This window comes from Podarcis raffonei, chromosome 7 (genome assembly GCF_027172205.1).
Source record: "Podarcis raffonei isolate rPodRaf1 chromosome 7, rPodRaf1.pri, whole genome shotgun sequence".
NCBI lineage: Eukaryota > Metazoa > Chordata > Lepidosauria > Squamata > Lacertidae > Podarcis > Podarcis raffonei.
The window spans coordinates 40,519,793-40,547,430 of NC_070608.1; the positions used below are offsets into that span (position 1 = coordinate 40,519,793).

A 27,638-nucleotide genomic window follows, 5' to 3' on the forward strand; every position below is an offset into this window, starting at 1 on the left:
CAGTGTGTGAGAGGCAGTTCTTCCTGCTCAGTTCCTAATTCCATTGGCTCCCCCCCCCATGCCCCATGCCAGCCATATTCTGCTATGGCCGTCATTTTGTGACTGACACCTGTGACACTTTCTCAAAACTACAAATGTGCCCATGGTCCCATAGCGGTTGAAGATCCCGAACATACCGTATTAAAAACCACAAATCTCACCCCTCCAACAAGGGCTTGGGCTTCCTATGCAGAACTTTGTTTCCTTTCCATTGAGTGGCAGCTGCCAACAGCTGCTGATTCTCAAATTGCTTTTCAGCCTGCTTCAGGTTTTACTGGTGCCTTTCTGTGTGGTATATTTCACAGGCCACTTCATGGCTCAGGATTGCAAACCTGCACACAGTCAGCCTGATGTTCTGTACATGTTTTCTCATTAAGACCTTCTGTATTCAGGCAGCAAGGCATTTATTGGCTTGGGGAGTATAAACTGCATGCAGATTTGAGATATAAGCCATTCTGCTGAAGACAGTTATTTTTAATTCCACAGCATTCTTCTAGAAGTTACTAATCAGGCCCTTCCCTTCCCTTGGCATAATGGCTTATTTAGCTATTCTGTTACCCCTCGAAAAAGACTGTGGGCCACGGACGCCAGCTCAATAGATGGCTTCAATGAATGCTGATGTATCTTTCCAAAATGCAGTTCTGCAGTTCATGGACTTGCCTGACAACAGAGAGCCATGTCAGGGGCTTAGCAGAAGTGATGTGCGCTGCATTTCAAATAGTGACTTACAGCTGTATTATTATTATTAATTGAATAGCCAGCGGAGAGCTTTTTCTGAAATGAACAGAAAGGCCTCCTGCTAAGCGTGATAGCCTGTTTCCCAACTGCAGATGTAAAGTGAATAAAAACAAGCTGCTGTTTAATGTGTACTTAAGTGCTTATGAGGATCCATCATTCCAGATTATATTAAGGATTACAATATTTATGTTGTAATGTATGTCCAGGCAAAAGTAGAATGTGTGTTATTGTTAAAATGCCTTTGGCTACCTTTCCAAAGTGGCTCATGGGGCGATATATATAAATCTCTCCATTAACAAATGCAGCAGCCGTTTTGCATGTGGTGATATGAATGGTGCTCGCAGATTTTAAGGCTTGCATCTGTTGTATGCCACCATTAAAGCAGGCAAAGTTCCATTATCTCAGAAAATCTACTCTATGGGCTTTGTGGTAATGTATGCTAAACAGATGAAGATTGCAGGGAAATGTGAATCACGGGGGGCTAAGTTATGATTCTGTTTGCACACCTTAATGGAAGATTTCGGTAGAGAACAATTTCTTCATACACACCAATCTTGTATTGTATTGTGCTTCTGGCAGTGAAACCTCCCACAAAGACTGTGCATGTCAGCTTGGAAGGACAGATCATGTTGGAGTTTGGTGAGAGTATGTGTGTGTAGCAGACTGCAGTAATAAATAGTCTGTAAGGCAGGCGGTTGAAAGAATAAAGAAACTTAAGGTTTAAAAGCTTTTCTGAGTACCAGTGTACATGTGCTCATCATAGAGTCATGGGGTTAACAAAAGAAGGTTCAGCACTAACAATGAAGCAGAAAATAAGTAAAGAACTAAGAGGAAAAGCAATCTTTATTCAAGAAGGAATCAATGAGAGAAGAATGGGTTGCTTTTCCATCTATCACTCCCCACCACCGATGGGTTCAGGTAACTTCCTGCAAGCGTTGTTGTTTTACTCTCAACATATCACACATGAAAGAGAGGGACAGACAGACAGAGGGAGGGAGATATGGGTTACATTCAGAAGATGGGAATATTGCATTCATTTTCCTGTTTATAATGCTAGTGCTTCTGTCCCATTTTCCAAAGTTGCTTTCACATTGCAGTACATGTTGCCTTATGGAACTGTGGCTTTTTGACTGACCTACTGGCATGTCATGCTAAATTCAACCAAACCAGTGGGCATGGTGTGACACAAGAAATGTCATTGGACAACATTGCTTTCCCCCCAACCTTTCCCCACAATCATGCTTTGGCTGTCCTGTGATTCCCCCAAGAGGACAGCAAGAAAAAAACTGTATGATGGTATTCCATCTCAAATTCTGTCACTTTCCTGGTTTTCCAGGTTAAGAGGGCTTCAAACATATTTTTTTCTGGAATCAAATAAAATGGAAGTGAGCCCTAAACACATTACAGGAGAGAGAGTACAGGAGAGAGGTCAGCATATACAAGAATGTTGGGGGCATGGCATGCATCTGGCCCCCTTCCCCCTTCCATCTTTAACACCTTATGATACATAGTTAATTAGTATGCTGCTCTCAGTAGTATTCATACTAGTAGCTACATTACTCTTTAAGTAGCTATTGCCCTTCAGTGCCTAGAGACAAGGTGGCTGAAAGAATGAGTGGGTGGGGTTGTATACAATGGGCTGAGAAGCAGGAAACTGCTGGAAGAGTATTTGGAGAAGGAGGAGGAGGAGACTCAAGGAGACAGAGCTGCTTTGAGATGGGGGGGGGGCTCTGAGGAAACTTCACAGTGCTTAATATGAGGGAGGGAGGCAGGGAGGGATGTTATGGGTCTGTGAGAAATGGGAGTGCCAGGGAGGCTAGCCATGTGACAGGGTGGCTAAAAGAAGTGGAATGAAGGACAGGGGCCATGGGTAGACAACATGGTGCCCTTCAGATGTTGTAGGTTTTCAGGAAGTGCAGATACCCAAGCAGGCTACAGAGTGCCAAATTCCAGCAAGATAATTTGCTGAATGCAAAAAGGGCACTCACAAACACCGCCAAAAAAAGGGGGGAGCTAAGGGCAACAAAAACTATGCACCTGACCTATGAGCATTTCACTGTCATTTTCTCTCCTCCAAAAATCTTCAAATGCAATTTATTTTCTTGTTGACAGGTGGAGAAAGTTGCACTTTGATTCTGGCTAAAGATAGGTCCTCAAGAGCATATTATGCCACTGGTCCAGTATCTGAACTGGCTTCCTAGGAATATCAAGGAACAATTGGTGGAGCCATTTGGGCCCATTAAGCCCAAGCTGTCTTGAATCCACGTACATTAAAATCCAACTGCTTTGCTTTGTCTTTCCTTGGTCTCTTCAGTTAGGCAGGCACATCATCTTGCAGGTGCCCTCAGCAAAGGCACAAGGGAAGTGTTTGCAGTAACCTTCAAGAAAAATGCAAATTCAAGTTACTCTTAGAACTGGTTCAGACATTAAATGAATCAGATAAGGGAAGTCACAGAAGTTTGTTTCTGCTCTGACATGATTAGAAACCAGCAGATTCTTGCATGTCTCATTCTTAAAACATTTATAAATGCCTGATTCCTTACATGTCAGCATAGTGGGGAGGTGGTCTGGATGAGGGCTGAAGTCGCTGTGCGTATAACCTTCCGTTCCTTCCAATGCATCAACTTGTGCTGCCCCCTAGAGGTCTCCTTCTCAATGACAGCATATTGCATCCTTCAGGAAAGCAATGTTGGTCTGTATTAAGCATCAAAATTTATTTTTTTTCCCTAATTATGAGTTGGGGGGTAAGATAGACAATACCCTGGGTCCCTTCCAATTCTTGAGATCCTGTATCCGCAAGGGTAGAATGCACAGGATGAAGTTTGCCAAACCAGGCAATTTGTCAAGTTAATAGCTTTGGCTGGCTAGTTAAGCACCATGAGTTAGCATATCCAAAGAAGCTGCTATGGGCCATAGAACAAATAGGCGAGCCTTTCCCTCACCTAGCTGCTATGTTTGAGAACAATAGCCAGCGTTGTTGTGTGTGCCAGCTGGAAGCTGGAGGTTGAATGTTGGAAACTGCAGACAGAGAGACATGTCCCACTCTGTGCTGAACCTATGCTGGACTTTGGGGCTCCCCCGGAAACCAAATGGGGAAGTGAGATCTATTGGAGTATTAATGCTGTGAGCCCCTCCATCCCCTGTTTGGGTTGTATACATGTGTAACTAAAACCATATATCCTAAAGTTACCACAGACTCTGCTGAACTTCATTGCAAGGAAACCAAACTTGGGTAAGGAACCTCTGGAGTCTCTCACTGCTTAGAGATTTGAGCGGCCCCTAATAATATTAATTATCCAGACTCACATTCTCATCAGTATAGAAATTAAAGGGGTTTCCACATGAACATCTTGATTGTAAATGCAAACACCATCCGAAGGTTATCAAACACAGGAGTGATCTTACTATTCTACAGGATACTAAAGAAAAGAGTTTCTAAGCTTTCATGCCCCCTAACTTGCAGCTTTGCATTGATTTTTTAAAACATTACCTCCCAATGCATTTTTACAACATAATATAGAATGCCAGCTTCATAGCAGTGCTAGACAGTAAAATATATTCCTTTTTCTTACCAAGCACAACAATTAATATCACTCTTATCCAGAAACTATATATTGATTTCTCAAGGGGGGGAAAACACTTCTTCACCATTGAAGGGGTGCTTTTTAATGCTCCATGGAACGCATTCATCAGACCTTGTGACAATTACACTAAGCATTTCCCAAAATACAAAACCAATTAACAGATTAAACTCACTTTATTATTCTTCATGAGTAAATGTGTGATTAGTTCAAAGATCCAAAGAACTAAAATATATTAAGGGTGGAAGTAGCAAAGACAAAAGCAAAGGAAAGCACTGTAAAATGTATAAATAAAAATGGAATTACAGTGATACCTCGGGTTAAGTACTTAATTCGTTCCGGAGGTCTGTACTTAACCTGAAACTGTTCTTAACCTGAAGCACCACTTTAGCTAATGGGGCCTCCTGCTGCTGCCATGCCCCCAGAGCCCGATTTCTGTTCTCATCCTGAAGCAAAGTTCTTAATCTGAAGCACTATTTCTGGGTTAGCAGAGTCTGTAACCTGAAGCGTATGTAACCTGAAGCATATGTAACCCGAGGTACCACTGTATATTACAGTGTTCTCTCATCAGAAAGTAAAGGACTGCACCTTGAAAGATATTTTACATATCCCACAAGGCACAAAGCCCTGAAATGACCTGGAAATGGTTAATTGGAGTAAAGGAATTTTGTTCTTTGATAAGAGAGTATAGATGTAGATTCGGATAACTTGGATTCATCATGCAATAGCCAGTTTAAAACAGACAGTCATGGGAGTCCTATTCATGCATCATTCTCATGAGAGCAGAACTGTGTTCCTAGCAGAGCATACCATGCACTTAGCCCACTTTCCTGCGACATATGTATGTCAGTATTTTTCTGCAGATGACCACACTCGACACATGTTTGTTGCAGAAAGACACAATGGCACATGGAGGTTGCAGAAAGAAGAATAAACACAAAGGGCAGGGCTAAAAGCATGAGCCCATTCTGCTGTCAACACTGCTGTGTCCATGTAGGGAGCTGATCAGTTGTGGCCTCCAACCAGATAGTTGTGCCAATAGGGGTTACTCTCAGGATGCTTTACCACTAAGCTACAGCCGTTCCTTCAAATGCTGATAGATACCATGTCACCCCAAAGCAACCTGGGGTCACTAAATATGATACTACTGAAAATTACCCATCCAGGCATCTCTCTATATAAGTGTTGTATATAGTGAGTGTACCCTAATTGTGAGTGAAATCCTGTTAAGGACACGATGTGAGAGGCTGAGAGCATAGTGTACAGAGAGAAATAGCAAAGCATTTTTAAGCCAATAGGAGGGCAACATAGCTTTAAAATATAATCAAATTTAAGATATCTCTCAGGCTTGAAGCGACTTAATCCTAAGTGAGTAAAACAACAAATATAAATTGCCTTGGGCATTTTCATGCTGCTGATTAAATGGCCTGAACTATGTTTTTTCCTGATTGATACCTAATGGCACAGAACAGGGGAAAAAAACTGCATCCTTAAGCCCTATTGTAAGAATTAACCAATGGATGTGCTCAACTTTTATGAGCCAGTGCAACACACATTGATGGAGAGACAAGAATTTGCAGCTTGTCTACAAGTCACAGTTAAGTTCTCAGGCAACTGCTTGCTGTCAAGTTTTGTTTGTTTTCGCATGTTTCCTTATGAAGAAGCACCGCACAGTGAAAAGGTGTTGATCTCTGGAAAAGAAAATGAAACACTAGATCACAAAGAAGCGAGTTGCTTAGCCCAGAACTCTGTAGGGTAAATAACCTGTGCAAGGGCAAAAGGGGGGGGGGAATATATACAGTAGAACAGAATGAAATAAATCTAAGGAACGACATACAGTGTTGCATGCAGAGCACTTGTATATACAATATGAAATTAAAATAACGGAAGCAGAGGCACAGAGATAGAAAGACAGATATCACTAGCTTACAGAAGGTACAAATAAGACAAATGACAAAGGAGAGGAACTAAAAGGAGACATCAGGGCAGACTTTGGTAATATGGTGCCCTGAGTGAGGGCAAATTTTATTATTAAAATTTATTATTTTCACATTCCTTTTGGTACAGCTGCTTTTTATTGGATCTTCTCAATAGGTACCTGTATAAATAGAGGTTTATTAGTAGTAGTTGTTGTAGTAGTATTTTGTGCCCTCCTTGGCTCAGCACTCTGTGTGGGGAAACCACTCGCACTGCCCTAAATCTCTTGCTGGTAGAATGGTATAGTTTGACCATTAGAGTGCTGATTAATTGCATTTAGAACGTTATTTAAAACTGTATATTGTGTGCTATTAATATTGAGCACAATATGCAGAAACAAGCCCAGAATTGTCTGTGCCATGGAGTCTCAAATACCTCAAATAAAGCAAGGTAGAAAAATAGTAGATACTAGAATTTGCCCAGGAAATTAAGACCCAAGAGAGCTTGCATTATTTCCATTGGGAACTGAGTTCTAACCACCCCGCTCTGCACATCCAATATCATCATATTGGCAATTGACTTTCCAATGGAAGAATGTCAGAATGTCTTGTTCTGTTCTGCAAATGTTTCCAAGGGCAGTGAAATAGCTCTTTGAATTCCACCTCCCGCATACAGGAGGACTGGTCCCTAAGGCATCCTGGTCATTAAGAACAGGAGGTCCATCAGTAAAGTGATCAGTGAGGGCTTAATTTTACTCCTCTTAATGAGGAGCAAATTGCAATAGATTAAACATCAATGATCCTTTAATTAATTTAATTTAAATTCATTCTGCACATTTCTGTGTTTTACTTTGGATGGTGGACTAATAAGGTACATGTGGCACCTCAGTACTCAGGAGGAGCAAGATACAAATATGAAATGTCATATGAAATATGACATTGATAACAAAAATGAGGCACCATAAAAATCAATGTCCCTACCTAAATCCAAACAGGAAGAGGCAACTCAAAACTATAAAGCAGTGAACTAGCTTTTGAGTTATACAGAACTCCTAGGGATAATGGTTAACATGAGATGGGTGCTGCTTATAGAAGGCATGATATAAGCCCCACCAGCAGTATGTTACACTCTTAAGGTGCTGATTCAAAATGTTTTTTGCAGACTAATTAAGCTATAATTGCCCAGCACAAAAGATCAAGGTACAAAGATCCAAAAGTGCAATTAACATAAAATATAAAAGCCAACAGCTGCTTTATCACTGACAGGAACTTGCATCCCACCTCAAGTTATAGGTGTCACTATACCCTCATTGACTTTCTCTGCATCACTTCCAGGCTTCTAGTTCTTAAGCTATCCCCCTCTCTGACTTGCATTATAAGAAGAATTAAATAGTCATGTGGGTATCTTTGTTCTCCAAATGCCTTGGATTATCTTGGCTGAGCAACAGTCAATTTCACATTCCCCCCCCCATTCAAGTGGGGAAATGATAACTCCTTGACTGCAAGGTGGCCAAACCAAGAAGAGAGGGGCAAGAGGCCTGGAGCCCACCATATTTTGGCTCATTCCTTGTCTCTGTTCACAGACCACTCCTCCTTCCTGATCCAACTTCCACTTTCGACTTCGTTACTTACTCCTCCCTTGCGCTACCCCAGGTACTCACTGTAAATTGCTAAGATTTCTCTGCTTCTGTCTTGTCTAATATTAGGCTAAAAGCCTGCTTGACAGGGGCTGTGTCACTTCTTTCTGATGTACCCTGCCTTGTACACTGCTGGAGCTATTCAGATGTTAAATGGTAAAAGTAGCAGTAAAACTGTCACATGTCATCGGCAGTTGGGGACAAACCAGAGAAGGCACCTGCTCGGGATTGTGCAGATACTACATGGCAATAGATAACATATTATGGACTATATTTATAGCATTCCTTATCCTTTAATCTAATTTTGCGTTTCCATGAAAATTGCTTGTGCTCTACTGTGCTGTTGGGAGTGATAATCTTGTAATTAACTGTCACAGGGGAAAGAGAATTTTTTGACTCAGCCTTGTCAAATGAATTCCAGCTATTTCCCTTGAAAATCCATTTACTTGTAAGGCTTAAAGTGGTTCTTTCAATTCATTTGCAAAATAACATCACTGAGTTGGGGGTGTTTGTTTTTTGATTTTCAAAATAGGCTAGCTTCATCTTTAGATATATATGGCAAAAATCAAAATCAGAAGATTTTGGTACCAGTTATAGCACTGCAAAATATATCCACTCTCTCATTAGGACTGTGACCAAAGTTCCTCATTTTAATGGCAATTTTAGTGTGCAAAGAGAAATTCAGTCTTTATATTCTTAGTCCTCCTGTGAGATAAGTCACTTAGTCTCATTTTATGGATTGAGGAATTACAGTTGAGTAATAGTAATGACTCAAGGCTACAAAGGGAATTCAAGCATCGAGGGTTAGATTCTGAGAGTCATGTCCCACAGAATCACACCCAGAGCACCACACTGACAGAAACATATAACTGTGGACTAATGTGAAAGTTGATAATAATAAAATAGTTCATTACTGGATCGGTATTCATTAACAAGCATTCCTCTCTCACAGATTTACATGCAAGTGCCATTAATTTGAATGCAATGTACTTCCAAATAATTGATCCTCATATAGCTATTTCTGGGGCAGGGAACACACAGATAGGAATTGAAATCTTTCATTCCTACAAATGTCTCCTTTATTTCAGTGGAGACAGTGTGTACAGATGTGACACATCCGCTGAAATGAATGGGGCAGTTCTCATGCAAAGGCGGTCCATGTTTGTATCATTGGGCCTTTGGATTGCTGCTGATGCATTTAGGATTGCAGCCCAACAAAGGCATTCTGAATGGTAGCTTGCTTTCTCTTCTTGTATTTTATTTTGGTTATTTGTTTATTTTAAATTGTATTTATATAGCGTACAAATTATTATTTTTTATTCTTTGTTACACAGCTATAGAATCATAAAAAACCCCAAAAACATTGCAAATAAATATATAGTGGGAGAGAAGGGAGTGGAAAGAGAGAGTCATCTGCCGGTTTAAGTCCTATTGTATGTATTCATGAATGCGTCACAGCACTGCATCAAATTTCATTTGGGTCACTGGCAGATTTATGATTAAGCTATTTATCAATCTTAGCAGTGAAAGGTTTGTGAGCATATTCCCGATAGAGATTCAAATTATTTCTCATATCATTTCTGGAAGAGGCTGTCATCCTGTCAGATTTTACAGTACTGTCCTTAAGCAGTTGTAATTGTACATCATGAGAATTTACCCGGAATGAATGTGCTGTGATTGCATCATGGGCTCTTGGAATTAGGTGGTTCACTTTGTCTAATTAATGGCAAAGCTGCCATTGCCAAGTCTAATCACTGGAGCACTTGGAAAATATATTACTTTCATTTTAAGGATGCTGAAGGAATAAGGCCATTCTGGGTCTCAGAAGCATCTCTATATTAGTGCAGCCTATTAGAAAGCTATTTATTATTGATGAAACCTGGCTGGCGACTATCTCAAGCTGCTTTTGGTTTCAAAAAGGGCAATCCACAAACCACTTCAGCTGGTGCAACAGCAGTTAAAAGCATGGAAAGGAAACACAAGGACAACACCTTACGTGGTCTGTGGATAACTCCCCTTTCATCAAACCATGAACGATGACAAGATGTTACAATATCCTACTGTATCTATAGTTTCTCAAGCACATAACAGTTACCAACCATGAAAGCAGTCTGTTATTCAACAGGAAACTTTGGCTGTTTCCCCATAAAGCTTCTTCATGCCTGCAGTTTCATCCCTATTATTCTCCTGATTTCAAACTCCCATCACTTCAGAAAGGCTGAATTATGGTCCTTTCATTCCTGTTCTAATTAAAGTGTCTTGACTGACAAGGGGAGAAAATATTTTTAAAAAAGAACTACACCAATACATTTTTCATTGCTTAGGAAATAACATCGGATTGTTTCCTGCGCACAATCGTTGCATCACGTGGCACCATTTGTTGTGCGGCTTTTATTACCTGCCGGACTCCTTTGGGAGGAAGGGTGAGATATAAATTGAATAAATAAATAATCAAGATGCTCCTCAGGAATGCTCCAAGATTACTTCCCAAAAGTTGGCAAAGATGTGTGATTTCAGCAAAATCAAAAGATTATTTTCACACCTGAGAGAGTGTTTGTTTCATACACTGTTTCCCACACACACGTTTCAGAGAAATGTGTGACGTTACCCCTAAACCAGCATAACTGGCCCTTCAGATGTTGTTGGCCTTCCATGAGCCCCAGCCAGTATGGCCAATGGTCAGAGGCTGCTGAACCCAATCCTAAAGCCTGTTCTGGAACTCTCGATGCTCCATGCCTTGTCTGAGAAGTAGGAAGCTGGGGAGGGTCCCAGTGGGAGCTGGGGGGATTGTGGGGCAGTGTCCCCCTCCTTGAGCAATCAGGGAGAGCCAGAAATGAGGCATGCCCCCAACTCGCCCTCCCTAAACCCTGACACTAAAAACCAACCGCAACAAAGCCTGAGGGAATAGACATTCCTGATCTTGAACCAGCAACCTACTGATCTGTTATGTACTGAGTTGAATAGGATCCAAAATGCAGCAGTCTGATTGGTCCTAGAACAATAGGATTCAGAATGCAGCAGTCTGATTGGTCCACAGGAGCCACCCAATCCAGCTCCGGGTGGAAGGGAATCTGCAACCTGATTGGCCTACAGGAGAATCCCGGAATTAGCCAATCATATGGGGCCCATTGTGTAAATACTGTATATAAAGCAGACATTCTGGGGGAACTTTCATTCCTCCTCACCACTATGAGCTGAATAAAGAGCATGAAATCCACTCTCGATTCCAAGTATATTTCATGATCCAAGTATGGGGGTGAGACTGTGTATTCAAGCTTCATAGCCCTCTTCAAGGGTTGATAGGAATGAGCATTAAAAAGCTTCAATTCTGCAAATTGCTAAGCAATGGCACCTGCATAGACCAGGCATGGTATAATATTAGGAATCTGGCATTCTGCTTTGCTTTGTAAAAATATTGCTACCTCAAGCTTCTGCCTCCTTGCAGATCTCTACATTGTGCCTCCAGCCAAGAGAGAGAAGCAATTCGGACACCTCTGCACTGGGCTACCTCTGCATGGATTCCCATTTCTGCAGATATTACGTAAGTACTCCCAGTTTAGATAACTCACTGTCAGCAGGGTTATTGTAAAGAAAAAAGGGGGGGAAAGCCTTCATGGCATATGCTGAAAAGGGGAGGGGGAACCCCACTACATTAAATGGAATTCAGCAAGCTGAGAATGAACCAGAAAAATAACAGCCCTTGCTAATGCTGCTCTTTGATGTGCCTCATACTTGCATATATTGGCTGCATTTTTAAAGCCCTGGTTTCAGCTGATTAAAAAATGAATCATCAAGCTTCGAATCACTGATGATTTATCAGCATGAAGGTGCATTCCATTTCTTCCTCCTCCTGCTGTGAGCTCCCGAATTGCAATCAGGAAAAAGTGTCCAAGCAGCACTTTGGTAGCTCTTTAATTTCCTAATCTCAGTGTGTATATTTATCTATGTGGCCATATATATATATATATATATATATATATATATATATATATAGCGAGAGAGAGTTTAAAATGGTGGATAATGGAAATAAATAATTGAGGCTTTGTGTACTAAAGTAAGAAACTAAATCTCACAAGTATTACTTTTGCTTCCATAAATTATACACTTTTAACAGGGATGGCATGAATACCCATGCCTTTCTATCACCAAAGTGAAAGCTGCCTTTTCACTGTTGCATAAAAGTGTCCCAAGCAAGCTACAGGTTTATGAATCAATTTCATAGACACACATACATTTGACACAGCTGTTGTAATTAAGCTAATTGCAAAGCAATGTTTCAGAAGGGCATTAGTTCTATGCTTTTTTTTTTAATGAACTGCAGCAGGCTGAAACAAATGCATACTAAAACCTGACCTATGGTTTTAAACTGAGATCAATGTGCTATTCCTCTTTAAATTTGCAACAAGATAGAATAAATAGGCAACCATGTGGCAGAATAAAAATTTTCCAGGTTGAAAGGCACAAACCATATCAATTGCCCTTCTTCACTTTTGACAAGACACATATCCCTCCAAGGCATCTTGCTTTACCTCAGGTTTCAGGAGTTTTATGGATTTAATATATATGCCTAACACTCCCCTCCTCCCTCCTCCCCCCTCCCCCACTGTGATAAAGCTAAGTGCCTAAGTAAAGCTAGGGTTCTAAGTAAAGCTAGGGTTCCAATAAACTCATCCTTTTGTTTTGTGGTAAGTAACACTTGTGATATGAGACTTGAGGGAAATACCACCACATATATACAAGCCTGACTTCCACTACAGCAATTTTCAATGGCCCTCTCCATTCTCTGAGACAATCCTTCACTATTAACTATTAAATAACCATTTTGTTTACTTTCTCAATGAAGCACAATTTATGGGAAAGCTCCAGTCCTGTCTTTTTCACTCCCTGAATACTTTATGGGGCACTACACTTTCCAGATTTTGGCCCAAAGCTGCTCACTTTGTGCTCCTGTGCCTTTCAGCAAAAGTGCTATTTTCTGAGCCAACTTTACCAAGCAGGCAGCAGCCTATCTTCTGGCAAAACAGAATCACAGTGGAAAGACCTTCCCTGAGCTTTTTACCCCTCAGTCATAAATGTTCCAGAAGGGCTTATTCCATGAATATGGAGAAGTAGCCTGCAGGCATTTGTAGGCACACATGTCCTGAGCAGGCATGGCTATATCATCGTATACAAGAGAAATACAGATGCCATATTAATCATATGATCCAGGAAGAGTAGAAGCATCCATGACAAATGGCCATCTAACATCTGCTTTAAAATCTCCAGTGAAGGAAAGTCCATCACCTTCTGAGTATGTTCTTGGTTCCTAAGCCCCTATAAATATACAGTGATCCATTACTAGTCATTACTAGCAGTTATGCTGTGTGCTGAGACAAAGGGAGATGCCTTTCTTCCACTGTTGATATCACTTTGTTGTAAACATTATTTTTAGTGCAGTCATGCCTGTCACAACTGCTACGGTAGCTGGGTCAGATTAAATCTCCCTGAAGAACTTGGTACACTGAGAAGAGCAATGCAAGTCATCTTGATGCCAGCTCCAACTGACAGGTTTGTGGAGGGCAGTAGAGTCAACCCATCCATACTGCAAGGTTCAGGTTATGTTCAGGTAGCAGGAATTAGGTGGAGGAATGCAGGCAAGAATTGAGTTTGGGATGATGTGTTGTCCATCATACTGGGGGGGGGGAGGGAGGATTTGGTGGTCTGCTTCGGACATCAAAATGTCTTGAGACAGCTCCAAATATTAGCTATTTATATTACATTTGTAAAAATGACAGGGAGAAAGTGCCTTTCTCAGCCTGCTAGGAACTTTGTAGACCTGTGATTCCCAAATTTTATTTCTCTAACAGACCTCTTGAAAATTGCTGAGAGTCTTGGTGAACCACTTAATGATGTTTCTGCCTGCTTTAGGAATTGTTTCTAAAATTTAAGGGTGCAAAATCCACATGCTAAAGTCTTCACCTCAAGACAGCTAATGTTAACTTTTCTGCTTACTTGACTATACCCAAGAATGTACACAGTAACATAGCTTTCCTGTGAATTCCAAGAAGGGAAATGAAATGTTTATAATAAATAAATTCAAAATGCAGTCTGCATTTCCTACATAGACACATGCATTCCTCTCACTTCAGATGTCAAGTTCTCTCTCTCTTTCTCTCTCGTTTCTGGAAAGATGTTGCTGTTTGTGATTCAGTGAAACACTTCCAATTTTACTGTGGCAGATCATTCTAGCAACAGCAAGCATAGAGCAGCCTTTGTGCTTCTCAGGTTAAGCAGAAAACACACTTTACGATGCCACAAAGGAAATAAACCTTAATTAGGCCTCACTGAAAAAAGGAAAGGAGATGAAGAATAATCACAGATGTCAACTGAAGATACACATAACTGAATCCTGCTTCCTGAGAACATTTCCATTACTAAAATTGGACCCATTATACATCTTTGACAATGTTTAGAAAAAAGATCAAATGACAGATAATTTTGTAAGGGATTCTTCTCTCATCCTCTTTTCTCTCAAAAGTTCATTGCACTAATGAAATAAAAGTGGGATTTCCCAAAAGTGGGAAAATGTTCCCCCCCCCAATTAGAAATAAATTTCAGTAGCACAAGTTAATGTGCCACAGTACTAACAAAACACTGGAATATTTCGCAATTGACTCAAAGACCATCTTTCAGGCTGGAGACTGGAACACATCTCATACAAATATTGTTAAGGCAAAAGAGAAAGTGGAAGAGAACCACATAGTTAAATCTATATTATTGTTAAAGTGGCTCCTATTTTATTTTATTTTCCTGACTGACTGAGAGACAGGGATGGGGTGGGAAAGCAAATTAAGCAGCAGTACCTAAAGCAACAATAATTTAGTTGTGTGTGCTTTTATCCAATTCCTCCAGTTATTTGATTTGTATCAGTAAGAACGATTTAAAGTATTTGTTCTGAAGTTCTGGGGCCTTCAAGTGAAATGATTTGAAATAAATAAATCCAATTCTCACTCTTGTCCTCTTGAGGGTGACACAAATGCCCTCCAGCACATGAGGAAGCTATTCTAAATTCTGTCACGTGGACACTCTAGACTGATCATGACTAATTCACATGCCATGGCTATCTGCCATTTGCATACCCCACAAACCAACCAGTTGGCATGTTGAGTTTGGCATGTAGTAGATATTTTTTAGAGACTGACTGCCAAGAGTGAGAAGCTTCCTCACAAGCCGCCTGCACTTCATCTTTATATCTCCAGGACTCCTGTGATCAATCTGAGGCTCCAGTGAAACAATGGATAAGTTTACATATTCAAGCAGAATAGCTGGCATTTATTTCTTATTTTGGGGGAAAACACTCCCACCCTACTTGCTTGTTAGCGCAATTCCACTTTTTTATTATTAGTGCAATGTTCAAAAGTGAGTTTTTGAGGAAAGAGAAGAACAAACCATTACATACATACATACATACATACATACGTAATTTTACCTGGATGCTGCATTTCCACAGTTTAATTCATGCTCAAGGCTGCTTACAAAATGAAATAAATACATGGCTACAACATAACAAAAGTAGCCATAAATAATAGATAACACATAAAAAAATGCACAACCAAACTGAACAATTTCTACATAAATAACAAGATCTAAAATAAAGATACAAAAAGGCAATCACAAAAACCACCGTACCTACAAACATCTCCAGTCCATTACAAAATTATCTATAATGTCATCCTTTTCTAAACATAGGGACATATAATGTGTCCAATTTTAGTGATGGAAATACTCTTAGGAAGGAGAATTCAGTTCTGCATATCTTCAGTTGGTCCCTCAGTTTCAGAAGCTTTAGGCACTGCTGGATGACAATTCACTAATTTTGCAGACATATTCGAATGAAAAGGTGCAACTGGGAAGACTCTCAGTCAAATTAACGGCTAAGTTTCAGTGCCTGTGATCTGTATATGCTATCAATGAATACATTGAATAAGCCCTATAGCTAACAGTTCAGTATGCTCTTGATTATCATTCTTGAAATAAATTCTAGAACAAAAAAAGGCTAAATATAGAAAGGCAATGCTTTGGTCTCCCAACAGAAACATTGCTGGCATACCAAGCTTTCTAATGGGATGCTGTGTCCTTTCTTCTCAATTGCTAGAATTGCACCCCATGGACCACAAGCAAACTTTTTGTGACTGGATCCTTCCTGCTGCAACTGGCAGCAATGCTAACCAATGAGGATTTTTTGCTAGAGACACAGCAAAGGTAGCAGAAATCCTTCACTCTTTATTTGCCTCCCTGGCAAAACAACACAACATTTTAGATTGATCTGCCTTGAAGTTAGCTATGGGTCTCTCATGTTCTATTGCGGGCAGGCAGTGAGGTTCCAAGCTGTCAGGTTTTCAAGTAGAGGAATCATGTTAGCCCTATAGGACCAGAGGTGAGTAGCACAGTCCAGCACTGGCAATGACTCAGTTCTGTAAGAAGCAGTAAAGACTGGCAGGTATTGCAGCTCAAGATTGGAAAGAAGTCAAGTTCTAAAAGCAGCAGCTGACAGCCAGAGGGGCCAGGTGTCATATCATGTTCCAAAGGTGGCAGGAGTTTAGCCAGGCAGATGCCTCTTCAAGTTGCTGAGACTGACGCTTTATAGGGCCTGGTAGAAAAGGATTGGTCCCTGGGATCAGCTGATGGAGTGCTCAGTCAAAAGCAGAACCTTTACTGCAGCCAAGGTAGCATCCTCCCAAAAGCAAACACAAGAAACCCACCACCAGAAACAAAGCTGCAAAGCTTGGTGCAGAAATGCAGCCACTGTGCCCCACTGTAAAACAGTAAACCAGTTTACAAATGCCTATTTTTCCATTAAAAACATGTTAACACTTTGTGGCATTATGCCCTGTGGGAAACTACAGAGTTCAGGTTAATGGGTCAATGATAAACTCATCATGGTATCACGAAAGAGACTACACATATGGTTAGGTGCATACAGTACGTCACTTAAAATAAAACCCAAACATGTCACTTGCTGGGCTCACCTTTTATGCTATATCCAAATAACAGCTTCCCTAGGAGTGCTTGTGCTAAAGAGAAGTGCAAAGGTGCCTTATGGAAGACATAGCAACTAGTATCTCTTCAAATACTAGGAGGGTACAGGGATATGATGTGGTGTTGGCTGGCTTAGCACCACTTTTGCTGTACCACCCATGCAGATTTCTTTGGCCATTTGGACATATAGCAAACAGAACTGAGATTTTAGGCACAGTCCCCATGTGGAATGTGTCCCAAAATGAGTAACAATCAGCAAAACCATGGGTGACATCATTCACAAAAACCATCATTTGAAAACATTCTAGCTGTACTCTAAGACTATGGCTATTCTTTGTGAGCCTACAGGTTTCAGAATATCTTTCTGATAACTTGCTTTATGAACAATTATATTTACAAGGGTGTTGAAGTCTTCCTGTGACTCTGTTGCAACTATTAAGAATTATATTTCAGGCATAGACATTGAGAGATACATAAGAAGCTGCCTTATACTGAATCAGGCTTCTGGTCCATCTAACTTAATGTTGTCTACACTGATTTTCAGTGGCTGTCCAGAATTTCAGTCAGGGTATATTTCCCAGCCATACCTGGAAATGACAGGGATTGTTCCTGGGACCTTCTGAATGCAAAGTAATAACAGAGATCATTCCAGTGGTTCCCAGGAAAAACTTTGGAAAAGATATTAAGAAGGTTAATTGGTTTCATTCTAATTCTGGGTTTTGGGCATCGTCTACACTGAGTCTTTGGAACGTAAATGCATTTGGCATTTGGGAGGGGCAAATGCTCTTCACTTTTATATGCCAGTTCGATTATGTTTAGTCTCATCTGATTACATTCTAAAATGAGAGATGCTGGAACACATGAAAACTTAGGTGGATAAGACATGTCATTTACAAAACAACAGCAAGCAATTTTCTGAAATACCAGTCCTTTAAATATTTTCCAAATGATGTTAGTCCTGCTGGAGATGATAAAATGCTGTGCTGCACACTCTTTTTTTCCCAAAGAAATTTTGAAGTGAGGCTGCTGTAGGCATTTGACTTCCCAAATGAATAGTATTGAGTAAGCAATGTCTCCATTATTATTTTATTATAGGAGGGGAAAAACACAACCTAGGGAAATCCATTGAAACAACAGCTCAAGCATTCGTAAGTGTTTCAGCTGTTTATCTCATCTAAAATATATAAAATTTATGTCCCTGGGTTTTGGAAAAAGTACAATGAAATAAATGCATTTAATAGTTTAAACTGAAGATATGTTCCCATTTCTTTTTGTGAATACAGTGGTACCTCAGGTTACATACGCTTCAGGTTACATACGCTTCAGGTTACAGACTCCGCTAACCCAGAAATAGTGCTTCAGGTTAAGAACTTTGCTTCAGGATGAGAACAGTAATCGTGCTCTGGCGGCGCGGTGGCAGCAGGAGGCCCCATTAGCTAAAGTGGTGCTTCAGGTTAAGAACAGTTTCAGGTTAAGTATGGACCTCCGGAACAAATTAAGTACTTAACCTGAGGAACCACTGTATTCCTTCTTCAGACACTTCATGCTTGTAGTGTAAGTATTACACAAAATAACGTTAGAAGGACGTAGTCACTCAAGCTGCTTCCACAATGATAAGTCCCATGAGGAATAATCAGAGTAATAGCCATTGGTCCTCAGAAAAACATCACTTCATGAAGCTACTTGGACTGAGTGGAGATTACTTTAAGTATCCAATAGGAATGGGGGAGAAATTCAATTCAGCTTGCATTTAAAAGCAAGCCTACATAAGTCACACTTTATGGAACAATGCACTAGCCAAAACACAGCATCATTTGAAATTCACACGTGTCTAAATTTTTCAGTGCAGTCAAGTAATGTGTACAAAAATACATGTACTTGAGTAAATTGTCATATAAATTCATATTCTAGTAAAAAAAACCATACAAAACTATGTAACAGGTGAAATGGCTTTGCAAAAATATGTATATTAGAAGAAATATGCACTATAATGCTGCTCAATTATCATGATGACTTACAAAAAATTTGCAAACTGATGTGGATATGTGGGGAACAGAAGACAGAAAAAACCCCGAGAAACTAATGGTCCAAGTTTCCCATACCTAACAGCTATAGTCTAATTTACAAATACCTAAAGCTGATTTCTTAAATTCATTGAACCTTTAAAAAATGTATTCTGAAAGTGGTTGCCCCAACCCTAGCAAAGCTTGGCCTCTGTTGCTCAGTGCATAAGCCCAGAGCTATATAACATCAACCTATGCAGTGTCACCGTGAACTTTCAACACAACTGCTCAGAAGGGATGGAGGCTTGCATGGCAGAGGGAGGAGTCAGCAGGACCAGCCTTGTTAGCACTAGGAAAATCATGCTTTAGCTGTAGCTGTGCAAATACTGCAGCTCAAGCATATCCATAGACTTGAACTGTTCTGGTGATTGCCTATGCCTAGCGATTTACATAAACAGTAAGCTGCACTTTACAAATCCATGTTGCAGAACATTTTTCACTTCACATGTTCCCCAAAGAAGATAGCTTGACCTTGTCAACAATATCACAAATAGGCCTGAAATGAAAATGTTATTTGTGGCCCTTATCAGCCCGCAAGCTCGAGGAAGGATAAACCTAAACTGGTGCTACTTCGTTTGATTGCCACCTCGTGAGAAAGGGTTGTTGTTGTTTTTTTTAAATGGTAGGATATAGATCTGTAAAATAAATGAATTGCTACTGACTTTTTTTATGGGTTTTTCTATCCTTTATCCAGGATGATGTACATAGGGATGTTTCTTCTTATTTACAATCACCTTGTGAGATTGATTAGGCCAACATATAGTGATTTCCCTCAAATTACTCATCAAGTTTCATGGCTCTCTTGTCCATTGAGCCTTGATTACTGTATGCAGACTCCATTAAGGTGTTGGTAACATAAAGATCAAACCTATCCATTCTTAAGGAAATCAGCCCAGAGTGCTCACTGGAAGGACAGATCCTGAAGGTGAGGCTCCAATACTTGGCCACCTCATGAGATAGCCATGAATAGGGCTAGGAAAGCCTTGGATTGGGCAGTGGTGCGTAGAGTGGCGGCCCTGGGTGGGAAGGTCATTGAACACCCGGGCATTCGTTTCAACTGTGAGGCCCTCTACCGGTTTGATGGCGTGCATCTTTCGGATGCTGGAAATGATGTCTGGCTGAGGGATATAGCAAAGGGGATAAGGGATTGGTTTCAGGCATGAGAGTATTGGCGGCGAGCGATTGCTCGTGTGGCGGTAGGCATTGGTAAGAAGGGGTTAAGAGGATGTGGGGGGGGGGACGCCATAAGGAGGGCATAAGGAGAAGGGGCCGACAGAGGACGAGATGGTTGGACAGTGTTCTCGAAGCTACGAAGATGAGTTTGACAAACTGCGGGAGGCAGTGGAAGACAGGAGTGCCTGGCGTGCTCTGATCCATGGGGTCACGAAGAGTTAGACACGACTAAACGACTAAACAGCAACATAAGGTTATTAATATGGTTAATATAATATAGCTCCCTTGCAAAGCTACTTGACACATGCCTGCTGTTTAGTGAGAAGAGGATGCTGGCTGGACTGAGCCAACAGACTCTTTTTACTTAGTCAACCTCTATACACGGTTGAATTCCTTGGTCAAAAAGCAGTATTGATATGAAATTGTCCAGCAGCAGTACATGTCACAGCCTCTTCTCCCTATACACATAAAAATGTAAGGTTGTTGTCACGTTGCAGTGTGTAGCCACACCAGCTCCAGCATGATGACAGAGTGGCCGGCAGCACAGGTGAGCTGTTTTAACTGAGGATTAGGAGCACTTCACAAACCACCCTGTGAAGTGCTTTCCCCCTCCCTCGTTAAATGCAGCTACAATTAGCTTACGGGCTTGGGGCATGCTGGGAGGTGATGGTCAGTGAGATGTAAAAAATGGGTGTTTATTCAAGTATAAAGGAAGGGCAGGCTGGTCAGGTGTGAAAGAAGGGGGGAGCTGGCAGATAGGTGAAGCTAGCAAGCAGAGTGAGTAGGGGCTACAGTCTTGTTATTTATACTGTATTTCTTTCACCAGTCCCCTGCTGGTCTTTCTTTGGGCACTTGCAATGAATTCAGAAGTGGCTTGTTTATTACTTTATAATAAATTAGATTTTGGCCACAGAACTGGCTTGCTTTAACATACTCTCCCATAACCTTTTATTCTTTTACATTTGTGGTGCCCTACTTTCTGTCAACTGCATTATTGATCAGAACATCAACTGTCCCTTTACGTGACAAGCTTTTTTATGGTCTGGATAAAGATCATATTAAATCTTTATGACACCTATAATGTTCCAGTGGATAAGTGAGTAGAACAGAATGTTTTGATTGTGGTTGTACTTTGTATCATGTAAGGAGCACAACCATAGCTCAGTGGTAGAGCAGCCAAAGTTCAGTCCCCAGCATCTTCATGGTGCACTGGCAGAAAATCCTGTCTGAAAATCTGGAGAGCCACTGCTGGTCAGTACAGAAAATACTGAGGTTGATAGACCAACCATCTGACTTGGTGTAAGGTTGAACTTCCTATGATCCAATACTCTCAGTGATTGTTAACTGCTAAAGAACAAAAACAAAACCCTGATCTGACTCAATAATCAGTTGTTGGAAATGCCATTGAGCACAAAAATGGCAAACCCATAATTAAGATTGTAAGGTAAGGACAAACAATAGCATCCAAAGCATGTAGAGAAGCCCTGACCGATGACTTTTTTCTTTTTTAAGAAAATCATCTTTGGGATGGAGCATTTTTAGCAGAGAGTTGGAGCAAGGGAGATTGCTTAACCTACTAATCATTTGTTGTTGTTGTTCTGATTTCCCCTAAGTTGGTCCAACATTCCAGGTGCATATTTACTATGAATGGCTTCTAGTTTTCATGATCATAAGTCATATATATTTATCAAGCTTTATTAATATAAAACTTAGTAAAAAAAAACCAGTTAATTCTGTACATTAAGACATGGCTCTGACAAATACTATACAAAATCTCTGACAATACCATACAAAATCTTTTTACATGTACAAAGATGAATAAACTCTAATAAAGTGAGTCCAGATTAGAACAGACATTTTTTTCCTTTACATTCTGCCTTACTCCTTTTTGCCATTTACTTACCCTACACTCATCAATTTTCTCTCAGTAGATTTAGTTTTTTAAAAGCATCACATGTCTAGGCAATGTAAGGAGCGTAAGAGCAAAACAAGCATGGTGAGCACACGCACAGGGTGTCGCAGAAATTTCTGTAGATAAGTATTTCAGCATTTTTAAAGTTTGAGAAAAATAAAAGATGCCAAATGAAAATGTTGCAGCATGAAGACATTGATATTTAAATTTGCATCATATCGCAATCCCATCTCGTTGTCTGATGAGACTGTATACATACTCTTTAGAGTTGGTGAAAGTGGAAATCTGACCTACCAGAAAGAATCAATGAACAATCAAAGTGTCAATGAAAAATCAAGTACTTTGGTTCAGCTCCTTACATTACTTACTTACATTAAGGCATATATCATCTAGATGTGGTGTAAATTGCACTCTCCATAGCTGATGTGGGAATAAGAGATTCTAGTAACACTGGTGTTGAACTGAGTTCCAATTAAATAAGCAGGACTTACTCCCATGCAATATGTTTAGGTTTGGCAAATACAATTCATTTATTTGATGAAATCTTCCATAAATGAAGAAGCTTTAACTAGATTTCTTCTAAAACTGAACATCTACATTTGGCATTTTCGAACAAATTTTGTCTAAACATAATTTAAGTGTGAAGCGAGCTAACAATCTAAATTTAAAACGTGGGACAGACTGAGATTAAGTTAGCTGAATTTAGGTCCTAATGAAGTCCAAGGGGCAAATTTGTCATAACTACTTAAGTCCCATTGAAACCAGTAGGAACTAATTGCAACTGTCTGGATCAAGTCCCTTAAGGCTAAGAAGACAGAGTGTGCTTGAAGACAAAATAACCTTGAATCATTTTGCCCCAGACAGTCTGCAAGAGCTTTTCAATTTTGCAAAGGAAAGGTTGGATAATTAGCAGACACTCCAGCCTAACAAGTCTTTGCATTTGCATTCTTCCAATGATATAGAAGAGTCATTACGAAATGTAGAACACCTGTTCCGTATCAAAAACTCTGCAGCAGACATGGAAACTTCAGTGGCTGTCTTAAGAATAAACTATGGATAAATCCTTGGAAATCTGCATTTTTCCTGCAACGGAAGTTTCAAGCAGTTTGTTTTCTTCACACAACTGAATGCAGCCACCTGGAAGACCTCAAGTCCTTCAAGAAGTGAGTCTGTGGATGCAACATCATTGTAGGAGTCCAAGTCAGCTGTTAGCACTGTCAAAAAAATAAGTTAAGAATAGACCTTTTATCAAAGATTGCTGTAAAGAGTTATTGACAAGTTTGACTAGAAACCAGAACTGCAGATAAACCTAAGATTCAAGTCTAAGATTCAAATCTTACATGATCTTGGAAATGTCAAGTTTTTAACTTTGCTTTGCTGCTTGACAATACAGATTATAAATGGGAATTCTCCTTTAAATCCCCTCCCCCGAAAACAGTAAAGAAAAAGAAACTACGTTTGCACACCAGCTGTGAGAAGATAATTTCTCTGGACAACTAAAGAAGTGCTTTTGTTTCTATACATAATAAGTTAAGCTCTACAGAAAACATTTTTTTAAATCCGTTTCCCATAAAACCGGAGAATGCAAATGAAAGATCCCAGTCTTATTGCTTTTTAAAATAGATCTGTAATATTGTTTTGACTTGTAAAAAAAAAATTGTTCTTGTAAATGGATATTAGCTGACTGCAGATTTGTATATATATTAAAGTCCATATAAAACTAAAGTCCTGGGAAATTAAGTTGCAGAGGAAGCACATTTCCTCTGGAACAGACTTGAGGCCCTTTCAGTGTTTTGGAATACAACTCCCATGATCCCAGACAATTGGTACCAAGTTGGGAGAAGCTGATCTGCAGCAATGGAATGTATATAGCTATTTGATGTAACACATTAGATATGTTTTAAATAAAATAACAGGGATGGTATAAATGTCATTTTAGGGCATCTATTACAAGCATACTTGCAACAGAATCCTATGAATGTGTACTCAGAAGTAAGGCCTATTAAGTTTGGGACTGCGCTCTAAGGATGCTGTTACCAAAAAAACCTTGTGGGTAGTTGAAAAGCCTAACAAGGAGCTACAGATATTTGACTGAACTTTAATGTCAAGCACCTGAAACCTGTATGGCAACCTTCACATAGTTGTCATTGTTCTACGGTCTGGTTCACTAACAAAAGATCACTGAACATATTGGCAGCCAGTGGGCAATTTAATAACCTCCCACTCCACTAAAATAAATTGGCCTATACGTGCCATTTTTAGTAAACCAGACCCACTCATTTCATGAGGAGCTATTCTAAGTTTAAACAAAAATCAGCATCAGAGCAATCTTTGGAAATCTCCTTTCAACATAAAAGTGGTCAGATTATAAAGCCACAATAATATTAATTCTAATGAATCATGTCCTCCCAGAAGTGAAGCAGTTCTTACCTGCTGGCTGACAATGTTTTCCTGCCTACATTCTGAGGCATTGGCTCACAGTGGAAGAAGCTTTTTATCCACCAGCATCTTTCAAACACGTCAGGTAACCCTATAAAAGCATACACATATGGAGCTGGTGAATAATAAAAACCAAAGCGACAAAAAAGGCTATTAATTTTAATGAAGCAACAATACCAGAAAAGGCAAAGCATACTGTAGTCTTATCTGAAAATGTATTAGAATTAAATGCACAGTTGGGTCTGGCGGGTCAAATGATTCCCATTAAGTATGCTAAACTTTTCTGGATGTTAGCTAATAATTTAAGTAAGCGTCAAAATACCATGATGTGCTTTTTCCTGGTCCAAGGAGTTTGTGGGTTCAGAGCAGCAAGATGAACTGCTTGAAGAAACACTAGAGTCAGAATTCAGTCGTGCTGTGTGTGAAAAAGAGAGCCTACATTACATTTGGGGAAATCAAATCAGTATCATATAGACCAGTGTTTAAGGTTCAAGCCACCTTCGATTACTTTTAAAGAAACAACTCTTAAAATGGTTAGTAAACACATATCCGTGCCTATTGTTTCAAACAGTGGCTAATTTTTTACACTTCTGTAAGCAAACGTTAATTACAAGGAATCAGGTTGCATCATATGACAGCAAGTTAGTATGATTCAAATGCATATACATTCAAATAAGACTGAGATTAAAAAGATTATTTCAATATTAAATGTTTCTTGGGGAAACGAAAGGATTCCCTCAGGAAGAGTCATATAAACAGAGCTAGTTTTAAGGGCAGGTGGTCCAGGAAACTGCTGGGGGAAATCAGGTTTGGTGGGCAATAGGTTCCAGTTAGGGGCATCTGCCACAGGTTAGATGACAGGAATAAATCATGCATGCAGAAATTAGCTACAAATACAATTAATGATATTCCGGAGCTGAGCAAAAGGAGGGATGAAGCAAATATACCTCTTGCTTGTGGTGCTTTTAAATCTAAGGCCAGCACTAAACATGAATAATGAAACCCATACTAGTATGCACACTAAACATGTGGCTATCCGTACAGAAACAAACATTTTGAGATCATGTTAGTCCTCCTTTCAAGGCAGAAAACTTACTTCTGTAGTACTGGTTCTTTGCCAGAAGGCACCCAGCAGAAGGCACAGCTGCCATTGCAATGGTTCTGTCCAGTAACAAAAAGGCAAAAATTATGGAAGGACACCTGCAGGTCAAAAGAAAATAGGGAAGTTGTAGGTTAATTTGCTAAACCACAGCATAGAGATCAGATCTCTACAGTACTGGGAACTGTATCACATGCTTGCACTATAAGATTATAGACCTTATACTCTATGGGTCTGAGTTTCCTAGGGACAGGGGGAAGATTCTCGTAGATGAAGAATGTGTGGATCTTTCCCACATGTGCCCAAAGTCCTGAGGTTTATGCTCACTACCTGAAATTAAATCCCTCAGATTATGTTGCACCTTATCACTGAGCTCAGGCACTTGCAAATGAAAGTTTTTGCAACTATTGGGAGCATTTTAAAGTCAAGAGATGGCCATACAGAAAGCCAAATCAGATGATTTGTTCATCCAGCCTAATATTGCCTGGCTTTGATTTAGAACTGGCAGCTTTCAGGCAGAAGTTGTTCACATCATGTCCTACCTTAAACCGGAAATGCCCAAGCTTGGGGCTTTCTATGTGTGAAACATGTGCTCTGCTTCTGAGCCCCAGCTTGGGTCTTCTGTGAATCTGCAGATCCATCATCAAATTGCTCACCTTATGTAAAGGAGTTACTGCTCAAGTTGGCAACAACCCACTGACTATAATAGTGCACGTGCTATTTAGGATCAGGTGCTTAGAGATTCCACCAACAGCCCAACTAAGATTTATATACCAGCACTGCAAAAGCTTTGCCACCTGCTAGATTCTTCAACTCAAAGCCATAATGCAGAGAGGCATGTCTTGCATTGCCTGCTGATAGAAACTCACATCCAGTCAAGGAAATGCAATCTCTACGAACCCGCTTGGGGCATTATTACTTCAAATCATGAGTTGCGAAAAGCAAACTCCAAAAGGCACTTTATTCCTGCAGAAAGTTTGGGCATTCATTCACGGAATCCCAAACGAGGAAGGGGAAACTAGGCATGCACATGATCAGTCTAGATTACCTGTTGCTTTCTTTCTTCGCAGAGATCAGCAGCCACGTCGCGCTTCTTTTTTGCCCTTCAGAGAAACGCACACCTCGCCACAGTCCGAGAAAGCAAGCTCGCTTTCACTGCCCTCCTCCTCTCACGCCTCCCTTTATATAGAGAAGCCCTAGGCGACGGAGCTGAAATTTGACCCGACAGGCGGCGGGGGTGGGGGGAGCGGGGGCCGTCGCGCGCAACCGAACTCACTTGGCGCGCTGCCGGCTTGTCCTCCTTCAACCCGGGTCGGGCCAGGCCTGCTCAAGTCCCCGGATCCCCTAGCAGCAACAGCAGCAATAACAACAACAATGAGGCGCTCGCCCTGGGCACGTGCTGCGCCTCTGGCTGGCCGGGGAGGAGCGCGTGCTTCGCAGTCGCCCTTTGCATCGGCGGCTGAGGGGAGAGCGCCTTCGCTGCTCCTCTCGCTGCTTCAGGGCCCCGGAGGGTTTTGGCGGGTGGCAAACGAAGCTTGGACACAATAGTCGCTTTCCTCCAGAGGATTAAGCAGCAGCGGGCTTAGCCAACGAATAGGAAGGACACACTTAAAAACAAAACAAAAAAAAAGACTGCGTTTCTAGAGCGCTGCTTGCCAGCGCTGCCCTTTGCAAACAGTCCAGGTGTAAATCTCTCCGCTCGGAGGGCGCCAGGCGTGTATTTATGCTGCATTTCATAGACTGATAGAAATGTAGAGTTAGAAGGAAACAGAAAGGTCATCTCCAATGCAGGAATCACAGCTGAACCACCCCTGACAGATGGCCTTCCATTTTCTGTTTAAAAACCTCCACCACCTTCCAAAGTAGTCACTGTGGAGCAGCCAATGTTACTGTTTTATTCTTTTTTTGTAAACAGCTTTGAGGTTTTCTGCAATCAAGCAGTATATACATTTTATGAAGTAAACAAAAGAAATCTAAGGGCGGCGGGACAGATTGGTAAACTCATGACAATAACACGAAAATG

At 40.6% G+C, this 27,638-nt stretch overlaps 1 protein-coding gene across 2 annotated transcripts; it reads right to left on the reverse strand.

Annotated features, from left to right (window-relative positions):
• Window positions 1–21,844: 21,844 nt before the first annotated feature.
• PPDPFL (pancreatic progenitor cell differentiation and proliferation factor like) lies at window positions 21,845–26,790 on the reverse strand. 2 transcript variants are annotated; one of them, XM_053396202.1, is made up of 5 exons: window positions 26,664–26,790; window positions 25,613–25,677; window positions 24,839–24,931; window positions 24,508–24,607; window positions 21,845–23,291 (listed from the first exon to the last, which is right to left on the reverse strand). In XM_053396202.1, exons 2-5 carry the CDS (start codon window positions 25,665–25,667, stop codon window positions 23,279–23,281), a joined length of 261 nt encoding a protein of 86 aa, XP_053252177.1. In that variant the 5' UTR covers window positions 25,668–25,677; window positions 26,664–26,790; the 3' UTR covers window positions 21,845–23,278. The 2 variants fall into 2 exon arrangements, with proteins under 2 accessions (XP_053252177.1, XP_053252175.1); XM_053396200.1 differs by having other exon boundaries at window positions 25,613–25,716; window positions 26,664–26,780.
• Between the last annotated feature and the right edge of the window lie 848 nt (window positions 26,791–27,638).